This window comes from Syngnathus typhle, linkage group LG3, assembly GCF_033458585.1.
Source record: "Syngnathus typhle isolate RoL2023-S1 ecotype Sweden linkage group LG3, RoL_Styp_1.0, whole genome shotgun sequence".
NCBI lineage: Eukaryota > Metazoa > Chordata > Actinopteri > Syngnathiformes > Syngnathidae > Syngnathus > Syngnathus typhle.
Window position 1 is genome coordinate 9,998,095 of NC_083740.1, and position 19,854 is coordinate 10,017,948.

At 40.6% G+C, this 19,854-nt stretch overlaps 1 protein-coding gene across 5 annotated transcripts; it reads left to right on the forward strand.

Moving 5' to 3' along the window:
- The first annotated feature begins 1,674 nt into the window (after positions 1-1,674).
- Positions 1,675-14,367, forward strand: rgl3a (ral guanine nucleotide dissociation stimulator-like 3a). 5 transcript variants are annotated; one of them, XM_061274076.1, is made up of 18 exons: positions 1,675-1,831; positions 2,473-2,742; positions 5,172-5,467; positions 6,694-6,723; positions 6,876-7,045; positions 8,566-8,684; positions 8,759-9,067; positions 9,158-9,261; positions 9,565-9,649; positions 10,354-10,416; positions 10,529-10,615; positions 10,724-10,756; positions 10,872-10,996; positions 11,088-11,183; positions 11,463-11,601; positions 12,202-12,477; positions 12,800-12,917; positions 13,279-14,367. In XM_061274076.1, exons 2-18 carry the CDS (start codon positions 2,554-2,556, stop codon positions 13,431-13,433), a joined length of 2,394 nt encoding a protein of 797 aa, XP_061130060.1. In that variant the 5' UTR covers positions 1,675-1,831; positions 2,473-2,553; the 3' UTR covers positions 13,434-14,367. The 5 variants fall into 5 exon arrangements, with proteins under 5 accessions (XP_061130060.1, XP_061130058.1, XP_061130059.1 ...); XM_061274074.1 differs by having other exon boundaries at positions 1,685-1,831; positions 2,582-2,742; XM_061274075.1 differs by having other exon boundaries at positions 1,685-1,831; positions 2,582-2,742; positions 10,532-10,615.
- The last annotated feature ends 5,487 nt before the right edge of the window (positions 14,368-19,854 follow it).

The window sequence follows — 19,854 nt, forward strand, 5'->3', positions numbered from 1 at the left end:
AGAAACTATACTATGCTGTAAATAGAATAAAAATAGAATACTTAGGATACTCAAAGATAAAAGAAGATGCATCCTGGAAAAGAAAAATAAGGATATTGGACTTGAAAGTGATGACCTCCAGAACTGATTTAAAGCTTTGTTCTACTCTATTTGCAGTTAGAAGAAAGTATTTTTCATTTTTAAATGATCCTTTAGGTTATATGGTGTGTGACCCACCGACATATTTTTGAGGGCGACCCCAGGTCACCAAGAGGTCAAAGTTGACTTTGTTGGTATGGTAAGGGTCGACCTGTGCGTGCATTAGGTGCTCATGCTCAAGGGTTATGTGAAACCTGTTTAAAGTTTGTTTGAGGGTTGCTAGGTGGAGTGACTGTTCATCTACTAAATTTAGAACAATAGTTTAAGAAATATGTGAGCATTACCACAATGACGTTCTGTTTTGAATGCCTCAAACACCTGTCTCTGAGTCAAACAGATATGAGTTTTTACAGTAAATAAAACTCCTTTGACCCCCTCCGACTGAGTCACTTGTACAGTAGCCTACATTTGTTTTTTGTTTGTGTGTGTACTCAAATCATCAGAAAAAAACATTGTATAGTATTTTTGGAGTTGGGTTGTTACAGCTATGAATACAAATGAGTTTCCACTAGGTGAGATGAGAAATTAACTGCATGCCATTGAGCATACTGGTAGGAGAAAAGCAAAGGCTCTGATCTGCCCTGTGGACTACTTCCGTATATATAATATATCATATTAATTGTTTATTCCCTCTTTTAAATATATAATATTAATTGTTTAATCTCAAAGTGCCGGAAAATAAAGTTTGCATGGGTTCACACTATTTTTAAATTTTTTAAAACAACACCATGGATGGATGGATGGACGGACCGACGGATCAAAACATAACCTGAGGCATAGCTATACTGTATGTCAAATCAAGATAAATTAAACAGATTTCATGTGTCAAGCATCAAATGATATATGACATGATATGACCAATGACATGACCGATACATAAGAATTCATGTAAGTAGTAAAAAGTAATCAAAATTATTTTGTACACTTTGTAATACAGTTCTTAATATTACAGATACAAGAAAATATCCAGAAACAAAGAAACATAAAAAGTCAAAAACAAAAATAAAAAAAGGGAATTATTCACACAATTTGCAATTTTATTTGTCAAGTGAGCTTTAATGAATATCACTTTCAAACACAAAATATTTTAAACGGTTTTAATTTTGCAGATGTACACTTTGTGATATGAGACTTTACCAACAAAATATACAAATCAATAGTTGTGCGGTGTACATTTTTTTTTTTTTAATATCTTGCAACTGGCAATCTCCAAGATGATCGAGTACGCGGACCAATCAATGAGGGGAGGCTGTCCCTTGTTGGAATTCTTCACTTCCTGCTTCACAGTTTGAAAAACTGAACGTTTGTCGTCCCTGTCAATTTAAACAAACATTGATCCGCTTTCTGCATTTGAAATCACATAACTGTATGCACGTAAGATTTTTTTAAGTTGCTTCAACAGTTTTCTAAGTTTAAAAAAAATAAACGTCTTCACATGATTTGTGCAGAATGACAGGGAGCGTATAGTTAATTGTAATTCGGGAAGCGTTGAGCCAAATCGTTGCGGTATGAACAGGAACATAATGACTATGTAGGAGTGTTCAGCCAAACAGGGAGGAGATCATTCCTCCACAAAGCATCCACAGTGACGCGCAACTCCAGTCCACAGTTGCCCTCAGCTCGATGTGTCGAAACAACCTCAGGAGTGTTCATCTGTACAGGATTGAAGGACGCGCGTTTTTTCTGAAAGAAGGTGAATATAATGTGTATATATTTTGTGTTTTTAGCCCATATGTTTCCTATTTTTTTGTGCTTTATACGTTTTAAAGACTTATAATTCAAGTTTGTACAATATATTTACAAGAAATGTAAATATTGTTCTTTTTTAGAATTATGTAGCCTATCAAAGCCTCGCGTAGTACCTAATCTTAGTAATAATATATGGTCGGTTCCTGTATTGGTATTTGTTAATGGTATTTGAAAACTTTGGGAAATTTTGGAGTATTTTTTTGCAAGATAAGTCATCCTATTGTGTCATAATCTTCAACGCAAAATCCATAATAATTATGGCTTTGCGTTGAACATTAGCATCTAAAAGGAAAAAAAAAAGTCAACCAATTGGTTGTCACTACTTCTAGCGCTGTAATTCCCAGCCGTTGTGCTGCAGCATATGATCCAATTTCATTATTTATGTGAAAAATATTATTTACTATTAGTCTGTCATTATTCATCTATCTGTGCCAGTGCTGTACAGTGACTGATAAAACAATGAAATGTACCACCACTGCCACGACACTATTTTTGTTTGGAAGTGTGCTGAATTTTTTTTCTAAAATGGTTCAATGTGAAAAATGGTGCCGCACTTTGTTCTAATTTTTTCCATCTGCACCTCAGATGAGGCAGCAGGTGTGGGAGGTATCTACACAGGCGAGTGGGCCTGTGTAGTATGTGTGACATGGTGTGCAAGTGTGGGAGATGAGGACCGTTCTTCCGGTGAGCGCAGGCAGTGATGGAGGAGGGTCCTGCAGCCTCCACACAAAGGTGGGCAGGATGAAGAAGCTACTGGGGCTAAGGCTGAGTCACTCGGTGGATGCACATATAGATAAGGAGCCTGGGGTGCGACTGAGGAGCTTCCAGCTATTGGATTCTGCTGAACACTGTGAGGTGAGCTCAACCTGAACTGAAACAGGCCATTGTGGACAGGTGTTAACTTGCTATTTTTTTGTCAGGATGCTCTCAAAAGTAAAAATTCACTTACTTCTCCAGTTCTTCATAAAAGTAGACTGGTTTACGTTTTGTAAAATTGACTTGACAAGATGTTCATTACAGTGCAATATGTTTGGAAGCTAAACCCCTCTTAGATTATTAACTAAGATTTTTTCTTAGGGAACTTCTGTGTTTATTCCAGTTGAGCACAATGGTGACTCACTCAAGGAAATATTTATCAAATGCTGCTGGGTGCATAGTTGATTTTCAGCTCAGGCAAGCTTTGTAAGCAGGTGGAATGTTTGAGGAAGCACCGCTAACTTTGTGAAATTTCTTGTTCTATGCTTGTCACCTCCTCACCATTCAAGTGACAAATTGGTAATAATTGCTTAGTCTCCCCTTTTGTTTGCAAAGCCCGCATGGGCAAACAAGAAAGGATGATGCTCGTTTTCATGGACAGACTCTCATTAGGGCAACACAAGGCCGCATTGTTGAACTCACAAGCCGCATGCCTGATGAACATTTCATTTTGTCTGCTTGTTAGTGTTGTCATAATGTGTGGCTGTGTTGTATTGTTTTCATTTAGTTTAGACGGGTGCATGGGTGTGTTGAATATAACATCCACGTTGAGACACTTTTTGTTCTTTATCCTAACCTTTCTAAAGGTATCACACAGATGTCAATTAACGCACATTACTAGTACGCCGAAATGTCATGCTTTAGAAAAATGTCTACTAGTAAGACAGAGTCGTGCTTTTCTCATGAGGATGAAGATTTACTAGTGAAAGAACAATTCTGCACACCAGCAGGATATGGTATACATAAATGCTGAAACGACATTACATAGGTTTTTTGTTCCGCAATCAATGCAAGTTGCAATTGTGTGCGTCGGTTTACCTCAATTGCTTCAAGACACAATTCATCAGCAATCTTTGACACAATTCTTCTCTCAATTATTATGCCCATATGTTCCTGCCACTGTTTTTAACCGTCCAACAGAGTTAGACATGTCCCCACATTTAGTAGATGATTTCAAGTGACGAAGCCCTGTTTCCTGGTGTGGGTGTGTCCCTGCCACTCCCCTGTCACCACAGGCAGGAACGCAAGCTACTTGCTAGTGCAAAAGTGTCCGAACTGGATTCTTTGGAGGCAGCAGCGTGTTAATGATGCCCTGATACTGGGATAAGGAACTTCTAATGATCACCAGGGCTGAGAAAGCTTTGAAAATAGGCGTGTAAAATTCATTATTTTTAAGCATTTTCATTTAGTCATAATTGTTAAATCCACATCTTATGACAAAATAATCAATAACTAGTATAACCATTCTTCCATCAAAATCAGAAATAGGCCTTTGGTTATGTGTAAGCTGAGACCTGTTGACCTTAACTGAGTACCACATTATCTCACACACAGTCCAAAACTTTATAGGTAGTTCAAATGGTGATTGTTTTTATTGCCTTATTGTTCAGGGATGTGTGCATAGTCTGATGTTTGCATTGTCAGTTGTGAATTAGTTCCCATTGGTCCGCTGTGTTAGCCCCGCCCACACCTGTCACTTCCCTGTACCGCCCCGAGTCACTCAGGTCTCCTTTACCTTTTGGGATTTCCGTTTCTCCTTTCTAATAATGCAACTAAAATGTATTTTAGAGTTCGTAACTTGTAAGAGCGATTCGGATCACCTTCTTGAATAAACGTGCGCGCCGCCATGCAAAAATGGGAACTGAGGAGAAATGGCAGTTATCAATGGTAAGTTAAGCAAAAAAAACAAAAACCCATTTACGTTCTGGTTATTTGAGTTGCCATAGTAGATGATCTTTTTTTTGAAAGTTCCATGTCTGACGAGCCGTCGTGTTTCTGTCATCTAACTTTTCGCAAGCTTGAATTAAGCTTTTCTGCACGAAGGGGGGGTATCAGCCGCTTTTCGACAATCACCTGCAATTGTGCTTATTCTAAGCCTTTGTTGTTCAATTTTGCTACTGATATGAAGGTACCGTATTATTATTTTTTTATATATATAAACTTGGTGCCACTGGTCAACAATGTTTTTATTATGCAGTCATCAGGTCACAACGAAATTCCAATAATTGGTTGTTTAGATGACTCTCAAAAGCGCGTTGTTAGAAATGAGTCAGTTTGTCATGAGGTTTGTGTGACATGAGTGGATTTGTCACCTTGTTAAATTGGAGCTCACTTTGTCCGTAGAAAGCATGTACTGGGTTATAGAGTTATTGTTGTTATGCTTAAAAAACATTTTGCAAACATTTAATTTTTTCTACAAAGAGGGAAAATTGTTTTTTTTAAAAAAGATTGTTTTCCTAGAAATATTGCTTATCCTTAAGTGTGTGTTGCCTATACACTAACATGAACACTTGCATTTGCCCTTACAGGAACATGTGCAAGAATGGGTTGACGAAGAGGAGAACGGGGCAATATTTGGCATCACGCTACGGCGAGAGCCCGTCATGCCAAGTCCGAACATGCCCATGGCGTCGGACTGCCCGGCCTACAGTTATGCCCACTACCACACAGTAAAACTGCGCAGACTCAAAGCTGGCACCCTGGAGCACTTGGTCACCCACCTTCTGGATCTCGAACATCAGGAGCCTGACTATCTCCATGTTTTCCTCTCCACCTACAGAGCCTTCACCTCTACCAATAATCTCATTGGAATGCTTTTTCTCAGGTAAGACTCTCCTTTTCTTTCTATCCTGGCTTCTGGGGCAAGAAAAAAAAACACCATAACCAAATATTCAACTGTAGTAAACTTGGTATGTAGCAGTGCAGTTCTACAACATTGTAATTTACAAGCGCAAGTAGTAAACATTGTTAAATGAATTAGCTATATCTTGATGGCATACCCCTCTTGTTTTTGCAGCTGAACCTAATATTGTGGCCACTGTTGTTAGCTTGACCTTTTGTGAAATGCATAATCAAAATAATTTCCGAAACAGTCTTTGTACTTTGCACGTTTATGTTCCATAATGTTACATTGGATTAGGATTTGCTAAATGGTAGTTCCAGTTCCATGGTCAAACTTTCGCCATCATAAAACTTTTTTTAGACTTGCTCAACCACTATTTGTGTGTGGAAAAAAAAGTAAAATGCTGGAGGTGCAACACATGTCAGATCCACCGAATGTAATTCCTTCTTTTTTTTTTTTTTTTTAAAGAAATTTTAACATTCACTTGCAAAATTGTAATCAGAAACACTTGTTTAATACGTATTGTATGACCTGACTTGTGGGTATACCTCACCTGGCTGGACCGCCTGGGAGGTGAGTCATACATCAAGAGTGAAAGAGGCTATTGGATACCTTCTTGACGTCACTCGAGCTACGTGTAACGAAACCTCTATTGAAATGCTGCATGTATCTGTGACACGCCATCAAAGAATTTATTGTGTTTTTCTTTTGTCACCTTGCCCATAGCGCTTCCTTAGTGACGCTCTAGATAAAAACAAACAGCATTGCTCCAACACATTACATTCCAATTTCCAGATGGTTTGACAGATAAGTACCAGACAAGTACCCCCCCCCCCCCTTATTTATTTATTTTGCTATTGCTCTGAGGGTCAGATGCCAGTACAAGCGTAGCTGTAATGTTTTTTCTCAAACAGTCACCCTCATACCGGTGCTGCTGATGGCAACACATTTGCTATCACGCAGAGGACACTCCTGGAACAGAATTTCGCTTTGTCCCACAGGATTTGTTGTTAAATTGAACGAAACTTGCATTTCATCCAAGTTTACATATATATCTAGCTTAGCCAGCATATAATGTGAAAATGAAATGCAAGTTAAACCATTTTTGGTCATTTGATTTTGTAGGTCAATCACGTGAGATGATGACAAAATTACAAAAATATGTTTCTATTTAAATAATGAAACCTCTTTCCTCTCTCTTCTTACAGTGATGACGCAAACCCAATATGCTCGCAAAGGTGAGTGCTTCATTCATGAATTTCATTCATTTGAATTTGCCAATAGTCAACACAAATTGGGCATTCTCAAGCTTCATTATGTCTCTGAATTCAAACTATGACAACATCAGGAAAAAATCAGACTGAGCTAATTTGCCTTATTTCCTCCTCAGTGCTTTGTTCCCAGTAATCAAGCTGTGGTTGAGGGAATACCGTGCAGACTTCCATGAGCCCCCTCAATACCAGTCTCTGCGGCTCCTATGTGCCAATTTGCGCCGGCGTGTCTGCTTCAGACGCTTGGCTCAGACCGCAGAGCGTCTGCTCAAGTCGTTCCAACAACAAGGTAGACGAGACCTCTAGTTGTGTAACTGGCTATAATGAACTGCTTATACGCTCAACAATCAACACAGACGTTACAATCGGGCCATTTTGCTTTGTTGTGCATTGTCTTAAAAAAACAGCATGGTGCCAGCAGGTACTGGTTAGCCCAGGGGTGGGCAAACTTTTTGACTCGCGGGCCGAACTGGGTTCTAAATTTGGACCGGAGGGCCGAACCAGGAGAAGATGGACGTAGTGTTTGTGTGAAGTAATATAAGGGACCTGTAAAGGTCATTGCATAAAAGATTTTGGCCTTTAGTAGGTAGTAAAGCATGGATATTCCAAATAAGTTTTTTGAAAACAAATGCATTTATTAGCAGCATTAAAACAATTAAAAAAAATTCACTAAAAAACTGCTATCAGTGATTTTTTGCTAGTGCGTCATAGTCTGGAGTAAAATTTGTTGTGGCAATTCTTAGGAGAGATCTGAGGTGTTGGTCCGTTTACCTCGATCTGTGACGGGTTGACGTTGACGTTCATGTGGCTGAACGTCACGTCGCGTACGTCGAGCCAAATTGGCCACTCTCTTTTAAACACTCCGCACTGTGTCCACCTTGCTTTTTTCCTTGGGCAACTCATTTTAATGGAAGGATTCCAGGGGAAGGTTTGTGGGTGGCTTTTGCGCAAAACTGCATCTGAAAGCTCAGCGCGCAAATTACAAGAATGCTTTCGTCACAGCCCACGCTCTAAATTCGGGACTGATACAAATAGAGCGCGAGTGCGCCATGTCCGTACTACTGAGTACGTACACGCACTTGTGAGTGTGCACCGAGCTTTCTGACACGGCTTCCGGTAGTAAATGCGCAGGCGAGCGCTTCCCCATCTACTGGGGAAACGCAGTCATTGCAGGCAAAATGACCCAAAAAAAAAAGTTTAATAATACAATTTGTTCAGGGTTGGCGGGCCGGACTAAACGGTCCCGTGGGCCGGATGTGGCCCGCGGGCCGTAGTTTGCCCACCCCTGGGTTAGCCCCAAGAAAAACATGAGTAACCCATGGTTCTGTTCTAAAAATAGTGTAATGGGACATTGTGACTTACTAAGAAAAATTAATACATACTACCACTACTACCTACTACTAATAATTCATGTAACATTTATTTATTTGTTTCTTTGAGCTTAACATGGTACTTGTCTCTTAATGTACCAAATAATTTTCTTTAATAAACATATTTTGTGTTCACCAAGGAAATATATATATATTTTCTTTTCATTACTCAAAAATTGACATTTTAGTGCTGTAATTTTAATATTGTGGTAATATTTTTGCTCATGGTTAGCATACTGTCATAATATAATGAATGCCTAAAATGGAATTACAATAGTTTGTACAGGAATTCTGACGAATGTAACATCTTTTTGTCACAGCAACGATGTCATTGTAATTACTGTATTCTGTTTCCTCTTGGTAATTGACATCTTCACCGCGTGCGGCCTGTTTTAATATGTTTGTATGTCATTCACGCTTACGTACGTGTGTTTAACAGATCCCAGCCAATTTGCGTCAGTGGACGACAAAGTACTGCCGTGCAAAGAGGAAGACGGAGACGCCTTTATGAACTTCCCTGTCACTGATGTAGCAGAGCAGCTCACCAGATTGGACATGGTAGGCTTTCTCACCACTTATTCCATCGTATTGACAGATTATATGTATTAAAGTTTCTGCCTGTTTCTTTGAAGGAACTTTTTGTCCAAGTGATACCGTTCCACTGCCTGGGCTGTGTGTGGTCACAACGCGACAAGAAGGAAAACCGCAATCTGGCACCTACCGTCCGTGCCACCATTTCCCAGTTCAATACAGTCACCAACCTCGTCATCACTTCGTTGCTTTGCCCGTCTTCTCCGAGCCCCTCCACTTCCTCTCCCATTTCATCACCCAGCTCGTCAAGCTTCCTCTTCCCTTTGAGTGCCCCGGGCCTAGCTCACCCCTCTCACACCAGTCCTTGCTTTCGAGCGCGTATCCTTGAGTGGTGGATCAATGTGGCACAGGTCAGTGTGGGAATGAAGCATGCAGAAATGACTTTTGTCAAAGAGACAGAAGCGTAGTCCATCCATTTTCTCATACTAGCTTCTTCGTAGGCGTGCAGGCAGCTGAAGAATTTTTCTTCTTTATGGGCCATCCTGTCCGCCCTGCAGTCCAATGCTGTATATCGCCTCAAGAAGACCTGGATGGCTGTCAGCAAGTAGGCGACCTTCAAAAATACTCTATAAGAAAATAATACCACTCAAAATATTCAAAGAAGTGGCACATGTTAAAAGGGATTTTGTATTGTTTTTTTAATTACCAATTAAAGTGAGCCATCTAGATCAGCTCTATATTAAACTTGGTTCGGCACTTCAGCTTTTAGAAAGAAACTGAATGTGTTAAACAAATACAGTTGTCATAGTAACCACACAAATTAAAGACAAAAGTGACCCTTACTGATGAAAGCCGAACCATTAGTAAAAATATGGAAATACAGCAAAGTCTTCATGTCTGTTTCCAGGGAGTGCATGGCTACCTTCAAGCATCTGTGTGAGACATTTCCTGACGAGAACTGTGTGCTGGCCAACCGAGAGTTCCTGACAGAGGCGAGTAACAGTGTGTACTTGGATACTATTCCCAGAATGGAAACTGTTTATTTCTTTATTTTGCTTAACAAGTGTCATGCGTGAGAGATTGGCTTCAATGATGTTGGTTATAACGCATGTTGTCCGATAATACATACAAGATAGACTTTTGATACTTCATTTATTTTATGTTTTGAAATATTATGCAAGCAGAACAAAGAAAAATAGACTTTTTCAAATATAATAGTTCCCATGTATGTAGTGTGCTTGTCTTTAAAACGTATGTGTGCAAAATGATACAAATGCAGTGTGCATCTAATCATTACGTGGACTTGTAACTGTGTACATGGTGCCATTGCCAGCTGGATCCTCTTGTCCACGCAATTCCTTTTGTTTGACCTTTATTTTACGTCATTTGATGAATTTCCTAGCTCCAATTTCATCTGTTTGTCAGCCTCTATTGTTCACTGTGTTGGTGTATGTGCACTTTAAACTTTGAGTATTAAGTAAGGATGCCTTTATCAGCAACCATAGAAATATCAACACTGAATGCGAGTCCCTTTCCTGACGCACCCTTTCACGCCCAGCAACACCCTGCCAGCAGGTGCTCAAGCAGGGAAAGAACAATTATGTAATGTCGGCTGTGTTGTCATCAACCACATCACATGGGCATCCTGAGGGCCATTATAGTTTTCAATCAAAGCTGACTTGTGATTTTGCAACAGGCTGGGAGTCAGGAAGAGGTCAGTGCCAGTTCTGGGTCGCCCCTGCTCAGTTCCAAACAGATGGTAAGTAAGGATGATCAATTCATCCACGACATTAAAGTATGGTTTTATTTTCTCCACGATCCAATGATTTTCTTTTCCTTGGACCAACTGAACATTGCCTTGTTGTCTTTAGAAGCATAAAGATGGAATTGTACCGTACTTGGGCTCCTACCTGACTGTCCTCACTATGTTGGACACAGCTCTCCCTGATTCTGTAGAGGTGAGTAGAAATTGCACAAGCAAGACCACCTATTTGATTTTTATTAAATATTAATTGTTCATTTAGTTTTACATGCAGTATTTAACACTTGTTCTCTCCTGTCCAAAGGGTGGACTGATCAACTTTGAGAAGCGCAGGCGGGTAGGTTATGCCCCCTTGTGGTGGCTCACTTTATTTATTTTTTGTCACATCGCTGCTGACGTCATTAATTTTTCTCAAATTCATAATGTTGCCTTTTTCTCATTGTTTGCTTTAGGAGTTTGAGATTCTGTCCCAGATTCGTCAACTGCAGGCTTCATGTTCCCAATACCAGATTCCGGCGAACCCTCGCATAACCAACTGGCTGCAGGCGCACGCGCTCCTTCTCACTGATCAGGAGAGGTTGGACACATTGCATTGTTGTCAATATGATGCGGGGACAAACAAGGGACACAGTCATGCTGATGTCTCATTTTTTTCCTCTGGCTTGAAGTTATGAACTGTCTCGGGAGCTGGAACCTCCTGTCGATCCGTGTCCTACTTCTCCCAATGTATGGAGCAGTCGTTTGCTGCCTAAGAAGCTCCCCTCGTAAGTATACTGCTTTTCTTCAAATTATATGCTGCAGTCTTCATGTCTGTCCATAGTCCAGACCAATGGCTACTGCGACATCATGCACGGGTTGAACTTTTAATTCACTGTTTTGTGGCCGCTAGAGGGAGACCTCGTTCCACACTGTCCAAATTCCTTTAGGCTGGCCACTTGAGCCAGGCAGCATTTACAAGGCACAACCACAAGTGTATTAAATACGGCTGCCATTATAATACAGTGTTGTTTGACATCACAGCACAGATGACCTTTTGTATGCAGGTCACAAGCAACCAGTGATGGTTCTCAAGGGAAGAAGACTCATGCTGACCAGATGAGTGTGTCGTCTTCGAGCTCCAGCGGTTCTGACATGGATGACCTCGTTGTCCCTCATCTGTCCCCACTCAGGCTCATAATCAAGGTAAACTCACTTGACATCGTCTCTGTGTGTACATTTGAAATGGTGCCGCCAACAATTGATACTGATTGAAACACTTTTTTTATGAATTTATTTTTTGTTATTTATTTTATATATTTGTTTATTTTCAATGTCATATTACAGTAATGGGCAGGTAATGAAAAATTTACTTGGGTGTTTAATTTCACAGTAGATACTCCAGAGATGTAGAACATTTTTATTTTTCTGTAAAACACTACTCACAAATAGTTAGGGATATTGTACTTTGAGGTGAAATTTCAGGATGAACCTAAAATAGGTTACAGGTAAATTCCAATGGACTTCACTAAACTTTGGAATGCACGTCTGTTGAGTGTTACAGTGACCACTTGCTGGTCTCTAACGTGGAGGCGAAGGGCAAAACAAATGCAAATGTTTGTTCCATGATTGCATTATTGGACCAATACGTTTCTGAGAATGTCCAGCGTTTCGGGTTGCAGTGACCTTTGTGTCTGTCCTGAAAGGTCACTCCAAAGCCAAAACCTTTTAATGAGTAATGTGTGTCGGCTTAGACTAACCAAGAACCCTTTTTAAAAATGTTTGTTCGATTTCTTCCATCCACAGTCACTCTCCAGCTCAATGCACAACATCACCGAGGACTACGGCACGATGTCCTCCTCCTGTTCCTCCTCCTCCTCACCCATGCTCTCCAGCTCCTCCTGCAGCTCCTCCCATCCCGACCTGAGCTGCTCCTCTTTGGCGCTGAGGCCGGACTCCTCCTCATCCAGTGTCCCACCGCAGTCCGTGCTGCCCGTCTACAACAAACAGCTAGCCGATTCGTGTATCATAAGAGTCAGCATGGAGTGTGTCAACAACGGCAACGTCTACAAAAGCATTCTGGTGAGAGAGAGCTTCTATACAGTATTTGCCACCGCTAGCTTTTTTGTTTCAATATTTTTTTTCGTCATTTAGACGTCGTAAAACAGTGAGGTAGAACACAAGCTTGATTGTGCAACAAAATTGGAGGGTGCATGTGGGGTGAAATGTATACAGTTTGGAACAAGGAAAAATAAAAGCTATGGTATCACAGCTTGAGGACCAAACAACCTTATTGTTAAGAGCAGCGACATCGGTAGTTTAATCACAATGGTACGTGATTGTTGCAGTACCGAAAATGGTGTGGTACAATGTGTCATTTCTGACAAATCACTTTGTTTCTCAGCTGACCAGTCAGGATCACACACCTCAAGTCATTCAGAGGGCTCTGGACAAACACAACCTGGAGGACACTTTCAGCTGTCAGGACTTTATCCTCTGTCAGATGCTCAACAATGGAAATGGTATGATTTAAGAGGATTTGAGAAGGTCGCAATCATTTTAGCGATATTATTTGAGTAGGCTTGGGACCAACCTTAGAATAGTTTGGGATTTGGGGATTTTTCTTTATAGTTCGTTTTTATGTAGTTTTTGTTTTTTTAATTTTTTTTATCTTTATTAAGTTTTCAGAGCATTTTTTCAAAATATTTAATTTTAGTTGAGTTTATCTTAACTTTAGTTTGACTTCTTAGTGGTTTTTAATTTGTCGTATTTCTCATGTGCATGATTAAATAAACATCACAGTAAATATTGTGTCATAAAAATACTGTCCATATATCTTGAGATATGTAAGGGGAAGATCATCATGACATGCTTGTGTTTCAGAGCTCCACATCCCTGACAACGCCAACGTGTATTATGCCTTGTGCACCTCCTCCAACTATGACTTTGTCCTGCACCAGCGCTGGAAGAGCCACAGGAAAGATTGGGGCTCCTCCTCCAGTCCAGGAATTCCACGCAGTGAACGCCACACAAAGTGACAAGTGTCAGTCTTCAGAGTTGAATCTGCCAAGGAGAGCCCAAACTCACAGCGGTTTCGTTTTGGCTTGATGCACGAGCCACCCTGAGAGCTTTGCTCACATGTCCTCTGTCAGTGCCTGGGCCCCTTTCAAACTTTTCGACATCAGACCTGCTCCAGCTTCTCACAGAAATGTGTTTGCACAAGTAGTAGAAGATATTTTCTGAATTGCACTTAGCAAATGGACGCTAGCTGCTCGTGGCAAACTGCGCCACGATTGGAATTCGTGCAAGTAGACATCCGTCTTGACCATTGACATCTGCATTTAGTATTTATTTTCTTCTTGTTTATACTTTTTTATGTAACTTAAACCCAACCTTAGTGTTGAAAGTATCAGTATTCCACTTTGCCACATTCTTGTGTAAATCTGTATGCGACCCCCCTTTTAATTTATTTTTAGACACGAGCCGACTAGTTCTAAGGAAAAAAGCTAATGCTAATTGCCAAGTGAAGGACATGATGTGATTTTGCAGTTTTGCTCTTACGAGGTTGCCTGATGGTTGCTTGAGGTGATGCCATTAGTCTTCAGTCTGCATCCTTCATCTGTAATGCTGTGAACACGGTGTGCATGAAGGATGTTTTTTGTATGTGAAAGCTGAAGAGTCTCAGTAAGTAAAGGGACATGCCAGTGATATTAAAACCTTGTTTTTAAAACTGTTCACGGTGATTGCCAACCTGGTTTACAAGGAGTTTTGAAACACTGGTGAATAACATGCAAGATTTTGCATCACTGCATGAAGCATGAAGGTGTTTTTTCTTTTTCTTTTTTTCTGTAGTTTTAATTTGACTGTTTGTACACTGATATTAGCTTATATCTAATTATATTGATATTTTATTTTTACATTTTCCCAACCTCTTGGTAATTTGAAATACTAATAAAACCATTATTTATTCTACAGACGGCATTGTATTGACTACTTTGGTCTAAAAAGAAAGGCTCCTAAACCAACTGATTACTTGACCACCAATCACTGTACACTGCTTAGGCAAAAGCAATGGGATCCCTGCCAACTGAAAACAGAATAAATGACTGAAAATTATATTGTTTAAAGTAACAAACAAAAACTGTTAGGACACTTGTCCAATACACCCACAGAAAATTCCATTTGTTTGAGTTGGCCTTTCATCCAGAAGAACATTTGTGAGATTAAAATAAAAACTTCTCATCAAGATTATCATCTATGGAGTACACACGCGTATAATATTGTTTATATGTCAAGACCGAGGGCCCCATTTGTGTGCTCAGTGCAAGAGTAACACATGGGTAGAGTTTTCTTTTGGTATTTTCCTAGGCTTCACACAGATAGAATGGGCTGCAACAAAACATTTGCTCAAGATTATAAAACATTTTAAAATTATATAATATATATATTTTCCCAATTTAAGGCTGGCACCATTAAAATGAACACTTTATATAAAAGCTAAATTTTGTATCTCATTGTATTTCACACTGGAATTGGAATTGGATATTGTTATCCAATATATATACTGCAATTTCACATTAGATTGCTGGTTTGAAATTTACTTTGATTATTATTATTATTATTATTTTAATAAACATTAAAACCTGTTAAAACTTGACTGGTGTTTTATTCCTTGTTTTTATTTTTTGGGGCATGAAAACAAAAATCTGACATTTGGTTAACTGCTAACTATATGACAATATGTATATGTAGAAAAAATGCATAAAGTTATTGGGTACACCGAAAAATTGTGGTGTACCTAATGGCGTGTCCGAATGACGTCACAGATCAAATAGCCAATCAGAAAGTGGGGGTGAGGGCGGGTGTGGCACTTTTCACTTTCATTTAAGCTTTGACCATGATTTTTCCCTAATGAAGTGGCCTGTTATTGGGTACACCTGAAAATGGCGGCGTACCTAATGGAGTGTCCGTGTGACGTCACAGATCAAACAGCCAATCAGAAAGTGGGGGTGAGGGCGGGTGTGCCATTTTTCACTTAAACCAGGGGTGTCGACCTCCAGTCCTCGAGGGGCCGCGTTCCAATATGTTTTCCAAGTGACCCTCATTAAACACACCTGCGTGAAAAGTTTTAGCCACTTTCACGTTCTGCAGGAGCTAAAACTTTTCACGCAGGTGCACTTAACGAGGGAATCTTGGAAAACATGTTGGAATGCGGCCCCGAGGACTAGAGCTTGACACCTTTGACCATGATATTTCCCGAATAAAGTGACCTGTTATTAGGTACACTTGAAAATGGCGGTGTACCTAATGGAGTGTCCGTGTGATTCCCTCGTTAAGTGCACCTGCGTGAAAACTTTTAGCTCCTGCTGAACGTGAAAATGACCAAAATCTTTTCACGCAGGTGCGCTTAACGAGGGTCACTTGGAAAACATGTTGGAATGCGGCCCCGAGGACTAGAGCTTGACACCTGTGACCTTTGACCATGATATTTCCCTAATAAAGTGGCCTGTTATTAGGTACACTTGAAAATGGCGGTGTACCTAATGGAGTGTCCAAGTGACGTCACAGATCAAACAGCCAATCAGAAATTGGGGGTGAGGGCGGGTGAGGCACTTTTCCCTTTCTTTTAAGCTTTGCCCATGATTATTCCCTAATGAAATGGCCTGTTATTAGGAACATCCGAAAATGGCGGTGTACCTAATAGAGTGTCCGAGTGACTCCACAGGTCAAACAGCCAGGAGGTGGGGATGACTTTTTCCCGAATGAAGTGGCCTGTGATTGGGTACACTTTATGGACTAAAGTCACCAATTTTTAAAAGTTGATTTAGGTATATGCACACAGCCGGGATCAAACCAAGTTCCTTCCGAGCAAGCGCCCGTGTCACTAACCAGTCGGCTACTTCAACCTGAATCATCTGGCCCGTGTGCACTTTTTTGTACCAGTTATGTGCATTCCAGTTCAAGTGAGCTGAATCTTTATAATCGGTTCACTCAAAAGATTTGTTCAAAGGAATCGTTCACCGAATCGTTTGCTACACTTTCTTATTTATTTATTCATTTATTTATTTTACCTCGTGTAGTGTACCTATTAAATTCGACACGTTCAATGACTGATCCGTTGATGCACGGGAAGACAGTTCACCCAATGACTCGTTCACGAACGGGAAAGTCAGGATTCGTTCCCTCACTGATCCGTTCTCGCGATGAACTGGAAATGCGAATCACTCACTTACTGATTCATTCACTCACAGATTCGTTCGTTTGTGAACGGCAAATGCAATTCACGACTCGTTCCTGAACGGGAAGTTACGTCATTTTCTTCTTCGTTTTGTTTTATGGCGAGGTGGCACCAGCTTCGATGCGCATTACCGACACCTACTGGTTGAAGTCATATGAACTAAAAAAAGAACAAATCACTTTAGGAAGTGATTCGTTCACCCTCGTTCACTGAAACAATTCGTTCTTTTGACCCAATCGTTCACTCACGAGCCAACACTAGTTATTGTCAGAGTCAGAGTCAGTGCAAACCACATCCTTCCAACCAGTGTGAAGTCACGTGTCAAGAGAATACGTACATACATGTGTTACACGTGGGCACTTTACTCATGTGACATAAAGACTAAGCACAGATTAGTGCTTGTGCGTGTTTTGCTGGATGTGAGGTTGAGGCCACTGTGTGAACCAATGTCATGTGTTTGTATCTCTTATGCACTGTGCGTGCAGTGTTGAGTGCGTGTTGTAACAGTAGACAGATGGCTGAGGAATGATAATCTAAATGGGTTAATCCATTTAATGGCTGTACGATACCTTACGCAGTTTCTGCCTGTTGTTTGTCATTTCAAGCAGTGTTTGGAGTATAAACTTGCAGTGTTTATTTCCTTCAGAAACAAAAACATGTTCTAATAATAACTAGACTGCATATTTGAATCTTGTGAATAAATACTCAGAGAATTAAACTTAGAAGCATGTTTTTGGAATGAAGTTGAACCTCTGACTTCTCTCCTCGGCGTGTATCAAAACTTCTAAAGTAAGTTATTTTAGTCCAATGTTTTTTTAATATAATGTTTTTGTTCGTCCACAATGCTGTAGTACCGTGAAAATATAGGTACCAGATGATGGCTTGCGTGCTGAAACGTCGTTATCCACGCTTTTCCCATATACGAATAAACTCACACAGATGAGGAGGTCACTTCCTGTAGCACAAGGCCACAAGATATGGTAATAGGGCCTGGGGGAAGGTTTCATATTGCATAACATGATGCTGATTCATCCCTCTCTCTCTCTCTCTCTCTCTCTCTCTCTCTCTCGCTCTCTCTCTCTCTCTCTCTCTCTCTCTCTCTCTCTCTCGCTCTCTCTCTCTCTCTCTCTCTCTCTCACACACACACACACACACACACGCACACACATGCACACAAGTGGCCTACTTTCATTTTAGAGTCGCACAACTTCTTTAAAGCCTTTTTTTGTCATGCATTGATAGAGGTCAGTGTTTGTGTGCATGCGTGGATGCATGCGTGTGTGTGTGTTTGTGCGCGTGCACATCAGTGAGTTCATGCATCGTCTAATCATTGTTCTACACACTTCCATCGACACGCTGACCTAATTTTACAGCGCCGTGCAGAAGAGAGGCAGTGTGACTGACTGGGTCAGGACAGGCAGCATAACTCTCTTTTGAAACACAGCCAACCGACCGACCACACAGGACTTATTTTACAGTCACTTGAATTACTTTTGGTTCCAAACCTCTATTTCAATTTGATAGATTAATATGAAATAAAAAATCATTTACGTATTTGACATAATCAACTCAGTTCTTATTAGAGAACTGTGGCCACTCACTGGCCCTAACATTAGGTACTTATGTATGTAGTGTGATCCAATACAAGTGCTATATCAAGCTTTTACAGAGAGAATAATTGTCAATCAAATTTAGAGGGATGGATGGATGATGGCTTGTACTGAACCAGCCCCCCCCCCCCCCCCCGCAAACTAGTTATTTGATATCAATAATAAATGTCAGCGTGATGCGCAAAACATGCTTAGATTCGAAGAACTGTTCTTATTTAAGACTGTTACGTTGGATGTCACTGCGCGTTCCCTCAATAGGGAATGAAATGTTCCCAGCAGTGTGATGGCATTGCGAATTTGCTCGATATGAGGACATCCAGATTAAATAACACACACACACACACACACAAACACACACACGCTCCTCGGTTACATCCTTACCCCAACCATGCCTCTCCTTGCACTGCTGACCTACATACTGCAGCATCCTGGTTACATAACCAGCCTGGATTGTTGATCACTGCAGGCGATGCAGCGCCAACACGCTCAAGCTCTTAAACGACACCCCCCCATCAATCTCCCTCCCTTCTCCCCCCTGCCATACGCTCCGTCGATTATATGGCCTCCAACTACTTCAGTTTTCTTTTTAACTATCCCGGGTCAGTTTGTTGCTCAACAGGAGTTAATGTGAGTGTGCAATTAATTATTAATTAATGTTCAGAACATTGGCACAATGTTAGTTTAAATACTTGCAGGGAACATTTAGGCAACATTCCGTTCCCAAAAAGTGTGCCACCAAAATCCAGTGTGCCCCTTGGCTTTGTTCCACTAACCTGCTCCCTCAAGCAGCAGCAGTAGCAGCAGCAACAACGCTCCCTTCAGAATAGTTTGCCCGAATGTACACTGTAGACTCGAGTCAAATGATGTAACCCTTCCCCACCACCATCCTCCTCCCCTGACCTACTTTTACTCTCATGGCCCATTTTTTCATTAATAGCCCTTGTCCTATGCACAGCATCATGGTGGGTTGGAAAAGAAGGAACAAGAGCGCAAACAAGCGCGGAGATGATGTAATCATCTTGTTGTGGAAAGTTGCACTGTTGAATAAAAGTTGATCATGTTATGTTCCTCTGCGACAGCCATTGCTGTGCATGAGGAAGACAAACATTATGTAATGTAGGTAAGCACTTGAAAAAAATAGTTTGCTCAGTATTGCAACACCTTTGCAATCTTGGCGTCACATTCCTGTACTAGACCATACGCGACACGTGTCAGTGACACGTAGCTTAGCCAAGGCAAGAGCTACTGATCCATCCGAGTACAAATGAGTTGCGTAATCTTCACAACACTTGTTACTAATACTTCGTCTTTTATTTAAAACGGGCATTGTAGAGTAGGCATTCCAATTCATGTGATCATTTATTATAAGGCTGCACTGTCAATACATTTGTTGATTTTTTTTACTTTCAAATTAGAGTTTGAAATTAAATTCTGCTTAATTGTAACAAACATCCTAATTTATTCAATAGCCAATGGGGCTAGACGGTTTTGTAAAAAAACAATAACAGCAAGACTGAGTGTGAGTGACTTTTATACTGGAGGGAAAAGGTTTATGAGTGAGTGAAAAGCCAAAACTTGTAAAGGGATGGGCAAAGACACTAAAACATGCTG